Source organism: Scylla paramamosain, chromosome 1, assembly GCF_035594125.1.
Source record: "Scylla paramamosain isolate STU-SP2022 chromosome 1, ASM3559412v1, whole genome shotgun sequence".
NCBI classification, from domain to species: Eukaryota; Metazoa; Arthropoda; class Malacostraca; order Decapoda; family Portunidae; genus Scylla; species Scylla paramamosain.
This window is the reverse complement of record NC_087151.1, coordinates 32,567,693-32,580,192: the sequence shown is the minus strand read 5'-3', so window position 1 is coordinate 32,580,192 and position 12,500 is coordinate 32,567,693. Positions and strand designations below refer to the sequence as shown.

At 43.2% G+C, this 12,500-nt stretch overlaps 1 protein-coding gene and 1 long non-coding RNA gene across 3 annotated transcripts in view; both read left to right on the top strand.

Moving 5' to 3' along the window:
- Positions 1 to 10,353, top strand: part of LOC135104225 (uncharacterized) — a 66,196-nt gene extending 55,843 nt beyond the window's left edge. The window contains exon 3 of one of the 2 annotated variants that reach the window (XR_010270337.1): positions 8,472 to 10,353. This is a non-coding gene — a long non-coding RNA (uncharacterized LOC135104225). Of the gene's footprint in view, positions 1 to 2,311; positions 2,799 to 8,471 lie in introns of those variants that run through there. The other variant, XR_010270338.1, reaches the window with a different exon arrangement.
- Positions 10,354 to 12,098: 1,745 nt separating this feature from the next.
- The window catches only part of LOC135104836 (putative uncharacterized protein DDB_G0289263), a gene marked incomplete at its 3' end in the record, with an annotated part of 1,784 nt that continues 1,382 nt past the window's right edge, over positions 12,099 to 12,500 (top strand). Inside the window, exons 1-2 of the mRNA XM_064012538.1 lie at positions 12,099 to 12,286; positions 12,391 to 12,500. The exon at positions 12,391 to 12,500 is cut by the window's right edge and continues 83 nt beyond it. Coding sequence (XP_063868608.1) covers positions 12,099 to 12,286; positions 12,391 to 12,500 — 298 coding nt within the window. The remainder of the gene's footprint in view (positions 12,287 to 12,390) is intronic.

Below are 12,500 nucleotides of genomic sequence, written 5' to 3'. Positions count from 1 at the left end.
ACGACAAGAAGAAGAAGAAGACGACAAGAAGAAGAAGACGACGACAAGAAGAAGAAGAAGAAGAAGAAGAAGAAGAAGAAGACGACAAGAAGAAGAAAGACGACAAGAAGAAGTCAAGAAGAAGACAAGAAAAAGAAGACGGCAAGAAGAAGAAGACGACGACAAGATAAAGAAAAAGACGACGACAAGAAGAAGAAGACGACGACAAGAAGAAGAAGAAGACGACAAGAAGAAGAAGACGACGACAAGAAGAAGAAGAAGACGACAAGAAGAAGAAGAAGAAGAAGAAGAAGAAGAAGACGACAAGAAGAAGAAAGACGACAAGAAGAAGAAGAAGAAGAAGACGACAAGAAGATGACGACGACAAGAAGAAGAAGAAGACGACAAGAAGAAGAAGACGACAAGAAGATGACGACGACAAGAAGAAGAAGACGACGACAAGAAGAAGAAGAAGACGACAAGAAGAAGAAGAAGAAGAAGACGACAAGAAGAAGAAGAAGAAGAAGAAGACAAGAAGAAGAAGAAGACAAGAAGAAGAAGAAGACGACAAGAAGAAGAAGAAGAAGAAGAAGACAAGAAGAAGAAGAAGAAGACGACAAGAAGAAGAAGACGACGACAAGAAGGAGAAGACGACGACAAGAAGAAGACGGCGACAACAAGAAGAAGACGACGACGACAAGAAGAAGACGACGACGACAAGAAGAAGACGACGACAAGAAGTAGAAGAAGACGACAAGAAGAAGAAGAAGAAGACGACGACAAGAAGAAGAAGAAGAAGACGACAAGAAGAAGAAGACGACGACAAGAAGAAGAAGACAACGACGACAAGAAGAAGAAGAAGAAGACGACAAGAAGAAGACGAGAAGAAGAAGTCAAGAAGAAGTCAAGAAGAAGTCAAGAAGAAGTCAAGAAGAAGACAAGAAGAAGACAAGAAGTCAAGAAGACAAGAAGACAAGAAAAAGAAGACAAGAAGAAGGAGAAGGGGGAAGAGATGATGATGATGATGATGAAGGCCAAGAGGAGAAGAAAAGGAAGAGCAATAATAGAAAAGAAATGACCAGCAAAATATAATTATGGTGATGATGATATTGTGTGATGATGACGGTGATGATAGAGAAGACGATGAAATAAGGACCTCACAGGGGTTGTTGATATAATACCTGGAAAAGATCGCAGGTGACACCATTATGGATTAATTTGGATCAGCCTTCGGGTAAGGTAAGAGGGATTCAGGACCATATTCTGAAACACTTCTGCGCCACACCTCCAATACTTTAAAATACTCTAGCTTAAATTACACGCGTTTTCAGAGTATTTTCGATGTTAGTGACAGATTAACAAGATATTCATATTACTAACAGGCAAAACACTCTTGAGAACTCGGCTACCCATCTCTGCGGCCTTTGAAAAGTGTCGTTGTGAATGAGGAAAGCGTTTCATAATACGGATCTCAGGCATACTCACCCACCATGAATGGAGTCTAGGTGGTGACAGCCAGTCCTCATCTGCGCTCTCCTGTAATTATGAGAGGTCATCGTTTGCGGGATCTGCGGGAGAAGTCATGCTGGTGACAATGGGTTTGTTTTCGGATAGAACCAAGTCAATATCGACTGTTTGAATTCCCATTTGCTGAACTGAAGCCATTACGGATCATTACTCTTATGTATGTGTGTGTGTGTGTGTGTGTGTGTGTGTGTGTGTGTCAGGAGTGCCGAGAGCCTAGAGGGACGCAGCTCACAAAGTACGGACGCGTGACGAGTATATCAAGGCAGAATTATATTATTGCTGTAAATTATAAAGTTTGTCCTGAAACTGTGATTATTAATCGGAGCTGCAGACTGACGATGAAGCGTTAAATTAGTTTATGTTTACGGACAGCAAATTAGTATGTTTTTATCATTTGGACTGGTAATGAACCAATCACAAAAGAATGTGTGACGGCTTATGTGTTCGTATTCTTTGTAAAAAGCTAAATGCAAAGCGAAAGCTGATGAGAACTTTTTATGATGTTTTGATTCTGTGTAGAACTGTAAAAAATAAATACGTGATTTTTGAGAAAATGCAGGAAAGCGATTTTAGATGAAGGAACAATACTGGCAAAACCAAACGTATGACGTGTATTAATGATGAGGAGTGTCAGATTGAGAACTATTATATACATACTTTGTTAATCATGTGTTACATGTCTGAGAAAATACACACATGAGAGAGCTAAATAGTTGTGGATATTTATCACGTCCATGGTCGTGTCCTACCAAGGGATGGTATGACCTGCTTGTAATGTTTAAATTTTTCCACATGTGATGATCAGCCAGCCCACGCGCCTGGCCACAGCTCAGCGCGGGAAGCTCCTGGTGATGGCGCTCGTTTGTGAAGTGAACATTTCGTTGAACGAGCTGCATGAGGCGCCGCGACGAGCGTGTAGGCTGCTGTGTTTGAGAACTGTCACCTACTGAAAGGCGTAGATGGTACGATTCAGTCTTGCTCCAACTTGCTCTTAGAATCTTGAGGATGCTGTGGATCTCGGTGATGTTCGTGTCGTGCATGGCAATTCTGGAGACTGTTTTGGTGCGTGGAGGGCCGCGGCGTCCTCACGCTGGCGGGGAGATATCAACACCTTCATTCCAGGTGATTGCTGGTGTGATGGCCATCGGGGGTAAGCCTACAACTTTTCAACATAAATAGAAATATCATAAAAAAGATGTGTGATATTTCGAAAATAAGTGACTCGTTGAATGCTGCTCGCTGAATGAATCGCTCGAGGACTCTCATTTGGAATATGTTTTAACTTAAAGCTCTGTCAGCCATTTTTAAATAGCAGTATTCATAATAATGTGTGTATGATGAACCTGCTTCAGTAAGATTCGTGATAGTGGGCGTACAAAGGAGAAAGTTATATTATTCTGAAGCGAACCAGTATGAAAAATATCTTAAACCCACATTTTTCCAGCAGTCCTGTTTACGCTTCCTCTTTCTATTTTCCTTCTTCACGTCTCCTCTTCTTCCTTCGTTTCGCCCATGACATAGTCTGTGATGGGCCACATGTGTCTTTGCCGAGCACTCAGACGAAAACTAAGAAACTCATAAGAACTCTTCTACGCCCACCACCACCACCACCACCACCACAACAGAGTTCCTGAAGTCCGAAGTTTGTGGCGGCTTGTTGTTGAGATGGTTGCATTGGTAGTGGTGGTGGTGGTGGTGGTGGTGGTTTGTTGTGGCGGCGCGAGTGGCTGGAGAGGCGGCTTTTTTCCGTCAGTCGAGATATAAACTCATCAGATAAAGGCTTTACGTAGATCTGGCTAAAGCTACGGAGCACCGACGACTGTTAGAAGCAGAAAGAGAGAGAGAGAGAGAGAGAGAGAGAGAGAGAGAGAGAGAGAGAGAGAGAGAGAGAGAGAGAGAGAGAGAGAGAGAGAGAGAGAGAGAGAGATAAACTCATCGGATAAAGCTTTACGTAGATCCGGCTAAAGCTGCGGAGCACCGACGACTGTTAGAAACAGAGAGAGAGAGAGAGAAGAGAGACGAGAGAGAGAGAGAGGAGACGAGACGAGAGAGAGAGGAGAGAAAGAGGCGAGAGAGAGAAAGAGAGAGAGAGAGAGAGAGAGAGAGAGAATATTGTTTAACTGTAGTAAGAGTGTTGTTTTACGAGTACCATATTAACACACTGAAAATAAATAAATAAATAAATGATAACAATAATAATAATAATAATGATAATAATAATAATAACGATAATGAAGTCATTCTAAATCCTACCATACTGAAAAACCCAGACACAAGCGAAAGAAGGGTCTAGCACTGCTCCTCTGCTGGCTGCGACACTGCGTTAGGAGCCGTGATGAGACATGAGCACCTTTTATCACACCCCTGTGCCTTGCTCTGTGCTTTGACATGTCGCCCTCCTTGCCTTATTTCCACACCCTCTTACATTTTTTTTTTTTCCTTTTTAACCTTATTTTTTTATTTACTTTTATTTTATTTCCACTTCACTTACTTTTTTTTTTACCTTATTTCCGTAATACTTACTTTCTTTTAAACTTATGCCTACTTTTTTTGTCTACATACTTTTTTCCACTACGAGTATCTATTTACTATGTTTATTTATTGATTTTTTTCTTTTATTGCACAAGTTGTCGATGCTTCCGACAGAATTAAACGAGCTGATGTATTTCTTGTATGACAGAGTGCCTGTACAATTTATTTAGGTGAGTGAAAGACAGTGATATAGAACGTTACTGTGGGGAGATGTTTTATTTCGGTACCCCTGCACTCTCTTTTTGTAGATCTTGGTCATTCTCTCTCTCTCTCTCTCTCTCTCTCCTCTGCTCTCTCTCTCTCTCTCTCTCTCCTCCCTCTCTCCCTCTCTCCTCTCTCTTCTCTCTCCTCTCTCTCTCTCTCTCTCTCTCTCTCTCTCTCTCCTCTCTCTCTCTCTCTCTCTCTCTCTCTCTCTCTCTCTCTCTCTCTCTGTGTGTGGTGTGTGTGTGTTTAAAATAGTGGGCTTGATTCATGACGGTGAAGAGACTCAGTGGTACAGGACGGCTTAGCGGCACTGCAAACACACACACACACACACACACACACACACACACACACACACACACACACACACACACACACACACACACACACACGAGCGTGTTGAACATGCTCACTTCACGCGCTCAAGAACGTATACTCTTAAATTAATCTCTCTCTCTCTCTCTCTCTCTCTCTCTCTCTCTCTCTCTCTCTCTCTCTCTCTCTCTCTCTCTCTCTCTCTCTCTCTCTCTGGCTCGCTTGCTCGCACGCTTTTTCACCTTTTCACTCGTTTTCTTTCCTTCATCTCATTTAATTCCCGTTCCTGTAAGCTCTCTCTCTCTCTCTCTCTCTCTCTCTCTCTCTCTCTCTCCTCTCTCTCTCTCTCTCTCTCTCTCTCTCTCTCTCTCTCTCTCTCTCTCTCTCTCTCTCTCTCTCTCTCTCTCTCCATCCACCTGCCCTTTCATCTTTCAGACTCATGACTTATCTAAATATTGTCCCTTTGTACGTCTGTTTCTCAAATGTCACAAAGCTAAAAATTTCACGAATTATTTCCAGACTCCACATTCTCTGCGCTTTCCGAGACTCCCGGAGGTAAGCTGTATATACGTAGATAAAATAATTGAATAAAAGGATGAATAATAAAAGAAGTTGTGGCAAACATTCTGCCATTTACAATCTAAAAATTACGAAGTATCTATTATATTAATAACTACACAACGTGATTTATCTAAGCAAAAATCCAAATATTACTTGAAAGTATGGAAGGATTGCCATATATTCCTTGCTAAGCCATACAAAAATCTAAAGAGAAAAGGTTCCATTGACTCAATATCGCACTAATTCTACGTTTAATACCTGCAGGAATGAAAAGAAAAAGAAAGGAAAAAAAAAGGCGTAATGAAAGGCGAGTAATTAGAATCCTCCACTGCCTTAGGTTCTTTCAGGAAAATCTGTATGTAGATCTTAAAAAAAAGTGTGTATGTGTGTGTGTGTGTGTGTGTGTGTGTGTGTGTGTGTGTGTGTGTGTGTTCCCCATGGCGACCAGCACCAACCCGAGCCGAAGTCAGTCTCTCTCTCTCTCTCTCTCTCTCTCTCTCTCTCTCTCTCTCTCTCTCTCTCTCTCTCTCTCTCTCTCTCTCGTCTCTCTCATTCATATCACTCCACAGGGACGGGAGAGAGAGAGAGAGAGTAAGAAGAGGTATAGAGAGAGAGAGAGGGGTGAAGGGAGGGAAAGGGAGAGATGGAGGGACGAACAGCCACATATTGCTCGCTGTTGAATGGTTGGCTGCCCTGCTCTGGCACCCATGTTTATTTATTAATTTATTTCACGTGTATTACTTTATTTTATTTGGACCGAAAAAAAAGTAAAAAAAAAAAGTGAGAAAATTGAGGAAATAAAGGCAGTTTCCCTGGCATCTTTCATAGTTAGGTGATTACCCACGGTCGTCTGCTGGTCACCCAGCCAGCCGTTCCCTTAAGGAAAGAGCTCAGAGCTCATAGTGACCGATCTTTGGGTAGGACTGAGACCACTGACACACCACACACCGGGACAGCGAGGTCACAACCCCTCGGGTTACAATCCGTACCTACTTGCTGCTAGGTGAACAGGGGCTACACATTAAGAGGCTCGCCCATTTGACTCGCCGCGCCCGGGATTCAAACCCTGGCCTTCTCGGTTGTGAGCCGAGCGTGCTAACCACTACACTACGCGGTGTGTGTGTGTGTGTGTGTGTGTGTGTGTGTGTGTCCATTTTTGAGCGATTGATATATTTATGGCGAGTTGTTATAAAAGAGAAAGCAATTTGTTGATTAAAAAAAAATGGAAATAGGGCAGGTAAATAATAAAAAAAACGAGAGAGAGAGAGAGAGAGAGAGAGAGAGAGAGAGAGAGAGAGAGAGAGAGAGAGAGAGAGAGAGAGAGAGAGAGAGAGAGAGAGAGAGGGGCGATGGGGAGGGGGAAAAAAAGGGACCCGCCTGGTGGACACTATATGTATGTGCCGGCGCATATCACCTGGAAAAAAACAAATGAATAAATGTACGGTATATACTCGTATTTATCTTTTTTACTTTATTTATTTTTATTTATTTATTTACTTGTTTATTTTTATTTTTACTTTTTTTTTTTTGAGTAATGCGTGTTGTACCTCACTTCCGAGTGGTAGTGGGGTGTTTGTTGCGTTACTTGTACACACCCACGCAACACTCCCACGCAACACTCCCACGCCACCTTTGTGTTAGCGATACATATACTTGATTCTACCCATGCCATCTATTGCGTCATCACACACCACCACCTGTCTTGTTCTCACGCTCCACCTGTCACCTTTCTCCACCTGTCACCTTTTTCCACCTGTCACTGTGAGCTGTTCATCTCACATCACTCGAAATAATTTCCCTGTCATCACTTTTACACCATACTTATTCTGTCATCCCATACCGCCTGTCATCATAAATTATCTCATCGCACACCTATACTGTCATAGCACGGCTTCTGTCACCACTGCACATCGCCGCTAGTCACCACACGTCACCTGTTTCACCATACGCTTCACCTTTCACTACACATAACCTGTCACCAAACACTGTCATCGTGATCCATCTGTTACCATCTGCCATCTATCACCACACAAACAGAGCGATTGTCTTTCAGCACCACAAGCCATACAGACATAACCTTTCATCGGCAACACACCCACATCACACTTGCACCATCACCTGTCAAACATATCACTTGCTCCACAACTACATCATCTGTCATCCACACATACACCCGTCAGAGGTACCACTCACCACCACTCGCCACAACCGCCACCACCACTACAAGCACCCTTCCTTGTACTACTACCAATAACTCATTCTACGCCACTCTACAGCCTCCTATGCCTCCCATTTTCTACCTACCTCTCTTTCTTTCCCACTTTCTCTCTTTCGCTCCCTTTCTCTCCTCCTCCCTCCAGCCGTTCACGAGTACCACCTCTTGTTACAAAGGTGGATTCCCATCAATATTAATTTCATCACGTATGGATTAATAATTTTTCCCAATAAAACGCGCAGTTAACGTCACTTCCTGCTAGAAAAAGTGTATTCCAATTTCATCATAAAAATTCGCACTCACGCTAGGTTTTCTTTTTCTTTTTCTCTTTTCTTTTCTTTTTTGAACAAATAAATTTCTCACTTGAGTATAGGGTAGTAAAAGGAGCGACCGATTTTTCTCCATAACTCTTTTGTCTTAGTTCGATTGTTGCTGTTTTATGAAGCTTTTGAAAGGGTAGGGACCGATGGGACGGAAGGAGGGATCGTGTGTCAGCAGCAGCAGCAGCAGCAGCAGCAGGAGGAGGAGGAGGAGGAGGAGGAGGAGGAGGAGGAAGTGGTGGTGTTCATGGTCGTGATGGTGTTGGTGTTAGTGCTAGAGGAATGGTGGATGACAGAGGATGTTTTGTTTTTTTTCTCTCTCTCAATCTAACTTCTCTTTTGTGTGTGCGAGCGTGTGTGCGAGCGTGTGTTTTATTTCCAATAGCGTTATTAGCCTAATTAAAAATAACACATTTCAGGAAGTCTTTCACCAGCCCTCCCGTCATCACCACTATCACCTTTCCTCCTCTTGCTTCACATGTGGCTTTTCTGTAAGACCTGCCACACTTGCTTCCCACTCCACCCCCGCTCTCTCTCTCTCTCTCTCTCTCTCTCTCTCTCTCTCTCTCTCTCTCTCTCTCTCTCTCTCTCTCTCTCTCTCTCTCTCTCTCTCTCTCTCTCTCTCTTTTTCTCCTACAGGACATCTCTTGACCCTACAGCATTGTATACTCAGGTAGTCCTTCAATATATGAATGAATTTCGTTGAGGAAAGTAGTAATAGTAATAATAATAATAATAATAATAATAATGGTAATAATAATAATAATAATAATAATGATAATAACATTGAAATAACGTCTTTCCGACATTGTTTTCAGAGCGTCCTTTTCCTCCTGTCGCTGCCTCGGCGCTTCAGGGATCATATTCAGAGGAATACATATAAGTTTCTCCTTAGTTCTTTGGAAGGAGACGCGTGCATCTCCGCCACGCAGAGCCCCACAGCAACCCCGCTACCTGCTGGAGGATATGACATGTTTTATTCATTTGTCTAATGGCCTTGGGGAGAGAATGACTCCTATGACCCCGGATTTGTTTGTAAAATCAAAAATTCGGTCAAAACTATTATTGTATTCTTACCATGAAGACAGAAAGGTGAGGAACAGGATGTGTTAAGAGAGCTGTAATTGGCCTGTCTGTTCCGCTCCCTTGGTCTTTGTAGGTGTGGCAGGCTATACACTGACTCAGTACGCAAGACAATTACAGTGCCCTCGTTAATTAATTTATGTTCTCTTAGTGGTGGTGCTGATGGTGGTGGTGCTGCACAGTCACCAGTCTGACACGGAGAATGGGATGGAGGGACACTGGCTGACCTAGCACGCAGCTGTCCGCCCCCAAGTTGCCCAGTGTGATATATATACTGTTGATACTGGAAAGGAATCCTGGACCCTGTTGTCATCATAATGTTCACTATTAAGGCTGTTTCTCAACATTCAAGTTTGTAATATTGGAAACCCACGCGGCAACAGATGACCACCTTGAAGACAAGTCTTGCAAAACGGATGGGTGATTCCCGCCGCAATAAAGGCTGAGTAATGTGGATGCTCGCTACCACCAGATGTTTTACTGTTCCAAATGTCGTATCACTGTCGCTGATAGCAATGCCAGCCAGGAGTCAGCGTTTGGGAGTGTGGGAGTCATGCGCTCATCATGTCTGGGACGTCGATATTTACCTTGTCACCAAGAAGCAAACGAGCCCCGTGCTGTCAAGATATGCTACCCTCGAGGGCTGCTGCTCTGAAATGAGTCACCATGAAGAAACACTGACCATCAAGAGAAGCATCTGTAAACAAGTACTTACGACAGCCTGGCTAAGATACACCACTACTGGTGCATACGAGCATATCATAATAGTAATAGTTTTCATCCACCATTCAAGCTTCGTCTGTCGTCTACGTATGAAAGAGCTTAATATTTTTTTTTTTTTTTCCTTTTAATGCAGTAGGAATTTCAGACTGAGGTCACAGTGCGGCGGTTATTTTTAGCATCGTCTGTCCCACCGCTATATTTCAAGCGTCACCCTGATATGGAAGGTGCAGAGTTCGTGATATTCCCTATCTCGGCAGATTTTATAGAAAACATTTTTTTACACAATACCAGCCTGGCAACGGTGGAAGGTTCATACCCCAAAGAATCTAATATCGTATGAGCAATAAAAAAATTCTTATAATTGAAACAAGTTCTCTCCCCAGAGGTTGTTATCGGTAAAAATTTGTTTTGCTCTAGTGCTGCATTCTTGTAATTCGTTAGTCTCGCCCTTCACCCCGGGCAGTCCTCGCGCCGGCCCTCGCCCTCACCCGGCCAGGGGAGCAGGGGCGAGGAAGGCAGCAGCAGCAGCAGCAGCAGCAACAGAAGCAGAAGCAGAAGTATGGTGTACGAGAGCGTCGGATTCACCGCTTGTTCTCATCGTGAGGCTAAATTTTACACCAGCACCGTTATATCTTTTACATCGCATCGTGTGTTGGATTAAATGTGTCGAAAAATATTTATAGATTGTCCTAATACATCTATAACGTGCACATGCAAGAGAGAACACTACATAGGTCTCAGTGTTCATGATTTTATATAACTTTTTTTTTCCAAACTCCAGCCATTTTACTTCAATATCTTGTTTGTATAACATAGTGTAACTATTGTATAAAAACGATTACCTATGAGTGCACTGTAATAAAGAAAGAATGCTATAATTTTTTTCAAAGAAGAATGAATTTCATCTAGGTGAATATATATATATATATATATATATATATATATATATATATATATATATATATATATATATATATATATATATATATATATATATATATATATATATATATATATATATATATATATATATATATAAAACCAATGAATGTATTAAACAGTATCTTCCAGTCCATCTTTGTAGTTCCCTCGTGTAGTCTGATGATGCTATACATAATTAACGAAAGCCCGCAGTGTTAGAACGTGTGCATGGCGCGCCGTGAGTATCTGATGAAAAGTGCAGGAACTCGAGGCACAGACTGAGTGTGGAGCTCACATTTCATCCTTTAATTCTGTGCTCTTATGTTATGCATATATACGTGTGTGTGTGTGTGTGTGTCTGTGTTTGTGAGTGACTGTGTGTCGTCAAAAATACGTGGTGAGAGGCAGAAATGCAGCAAGGCAGGAAGAGTCGGAAGCGCGCGTCTGAATGGGCACCAGTTTCTGAATGAATTTAGCGGCAGCAGTCGTGGAGGAGGTGAGTGAGCCGCCGGCGCCTGGCTGGATGAGGGCTTCAAGGCCACTACAATAGCAGCCTCACATAAAAGAGGGACACAATAACACAACAACAGTAATCCATTTGCGCTTTTGTTTATTCGGCCTTTTCATGTTACGGCTGCTTACAACAGCAAAATCTGGTGCTCTATACCGTTCCGGCCTGGCTGCTATTGTCTTACTTTATATTGTTCTGCGTTTTATTCTGATACTCGTAGTAAGTACGTAATACCCGACGGAACGAGGAGTATTTCAGAACGGCACCCCACCAACCGTAACCTCCATCACCGACACTATGTAACCCTTCTCCACATTTATTTGATAAGCTAAATTCTGTACTTTTCTTTTCATTCCAGTGTGACATGATTTCCACTTTGCCTAGTAGGAAGCCAGTCCCCGCCAGCCTCGGTAAGGATAATAAAGCGGCATCAGCACAGTTGTGCGTTCCCATGTATGCTTGACAATTAACTGAGGGACGTCGGGACTGCTAGGGAAAGGCTCATAGTTTGAGTGAAGCGTTGACCTGAAAGGTCACAGGCGACAATGTGAGACTGCAGGATTTGTTGAGTGGAAAGAAAATGTATGTATGGTCCGAGCAGCCAACGTTAAAGAAAAAAAAAAATCAAATCCGATGTAGTTCATTTGATACAAAAGTGTTAATTTTCAGGTTGCTAGATTGTAAATGTTTATCATATTATTTTGTTTGGAATAAAGGAAAATATACTGAAAAATCATTAATGCAAATAGCAGATAACATTTGATATGAACCGATACCAAGAAAACGTAACCGTCAAATGGACAAATCACAGGTTGCACATAGAAACAACCGCAGCTTCTAATTTGCCCACGCTGACTTGTGCTGATGCACCTCTCGGTGGTTAATGACATCACCGCGGGACGTCCTGCTCAGGAATGCTGACTAGCAGTCAAATAAAGATTCCCCATTCTCCTCATAGAATCCATCGCCGATAGACACACCCGCAGCATCGCCCGCCACGACGGTACACGCGGGAGCTGTAAATTAAATACACACGCACACACACACGCGCGCGCGCGCGCACACACACACACACACACACACACACACACACACACACACACACACACACACACACACACACACACACACACACACACACACACACCATCAGATTTACCACTCTTTCTTCCTTCACAAACTTTGGTCCACGCTGGCATTCAGTCAGATGGAGAGGACCATCCCAGACGGCAGCCACTATCGGCATCTCGGCCAGTGCGTGGCTGGAGACTCGTCCCTCCACCCACCTGATGAATCCATTCCCAGGAACCATTCAGGCAGACCTCCACCGGGGCTGCATTCCCATTCCAAACTACGCCTGACAGGATCCATCAGCTTGGTGCAGCAGCCAGATTAGTGACCATCTCACTGCATCTTCCACTCGAGTTGTTTCCTGCAGACACGTAGCGATGACTAGCACCGCCTTTTGGGGAGCGTGCGACACATCCATGCATCTGCAGTGTGGTTGATAGGCATTATAGGAGTGAGAGGAGCAGACTTCAGATCGCTTTAATGGAGCAGTTGCCAGTTGGACACCTGGCTACTGCGGTGATGCCCCATGATCTTCAAA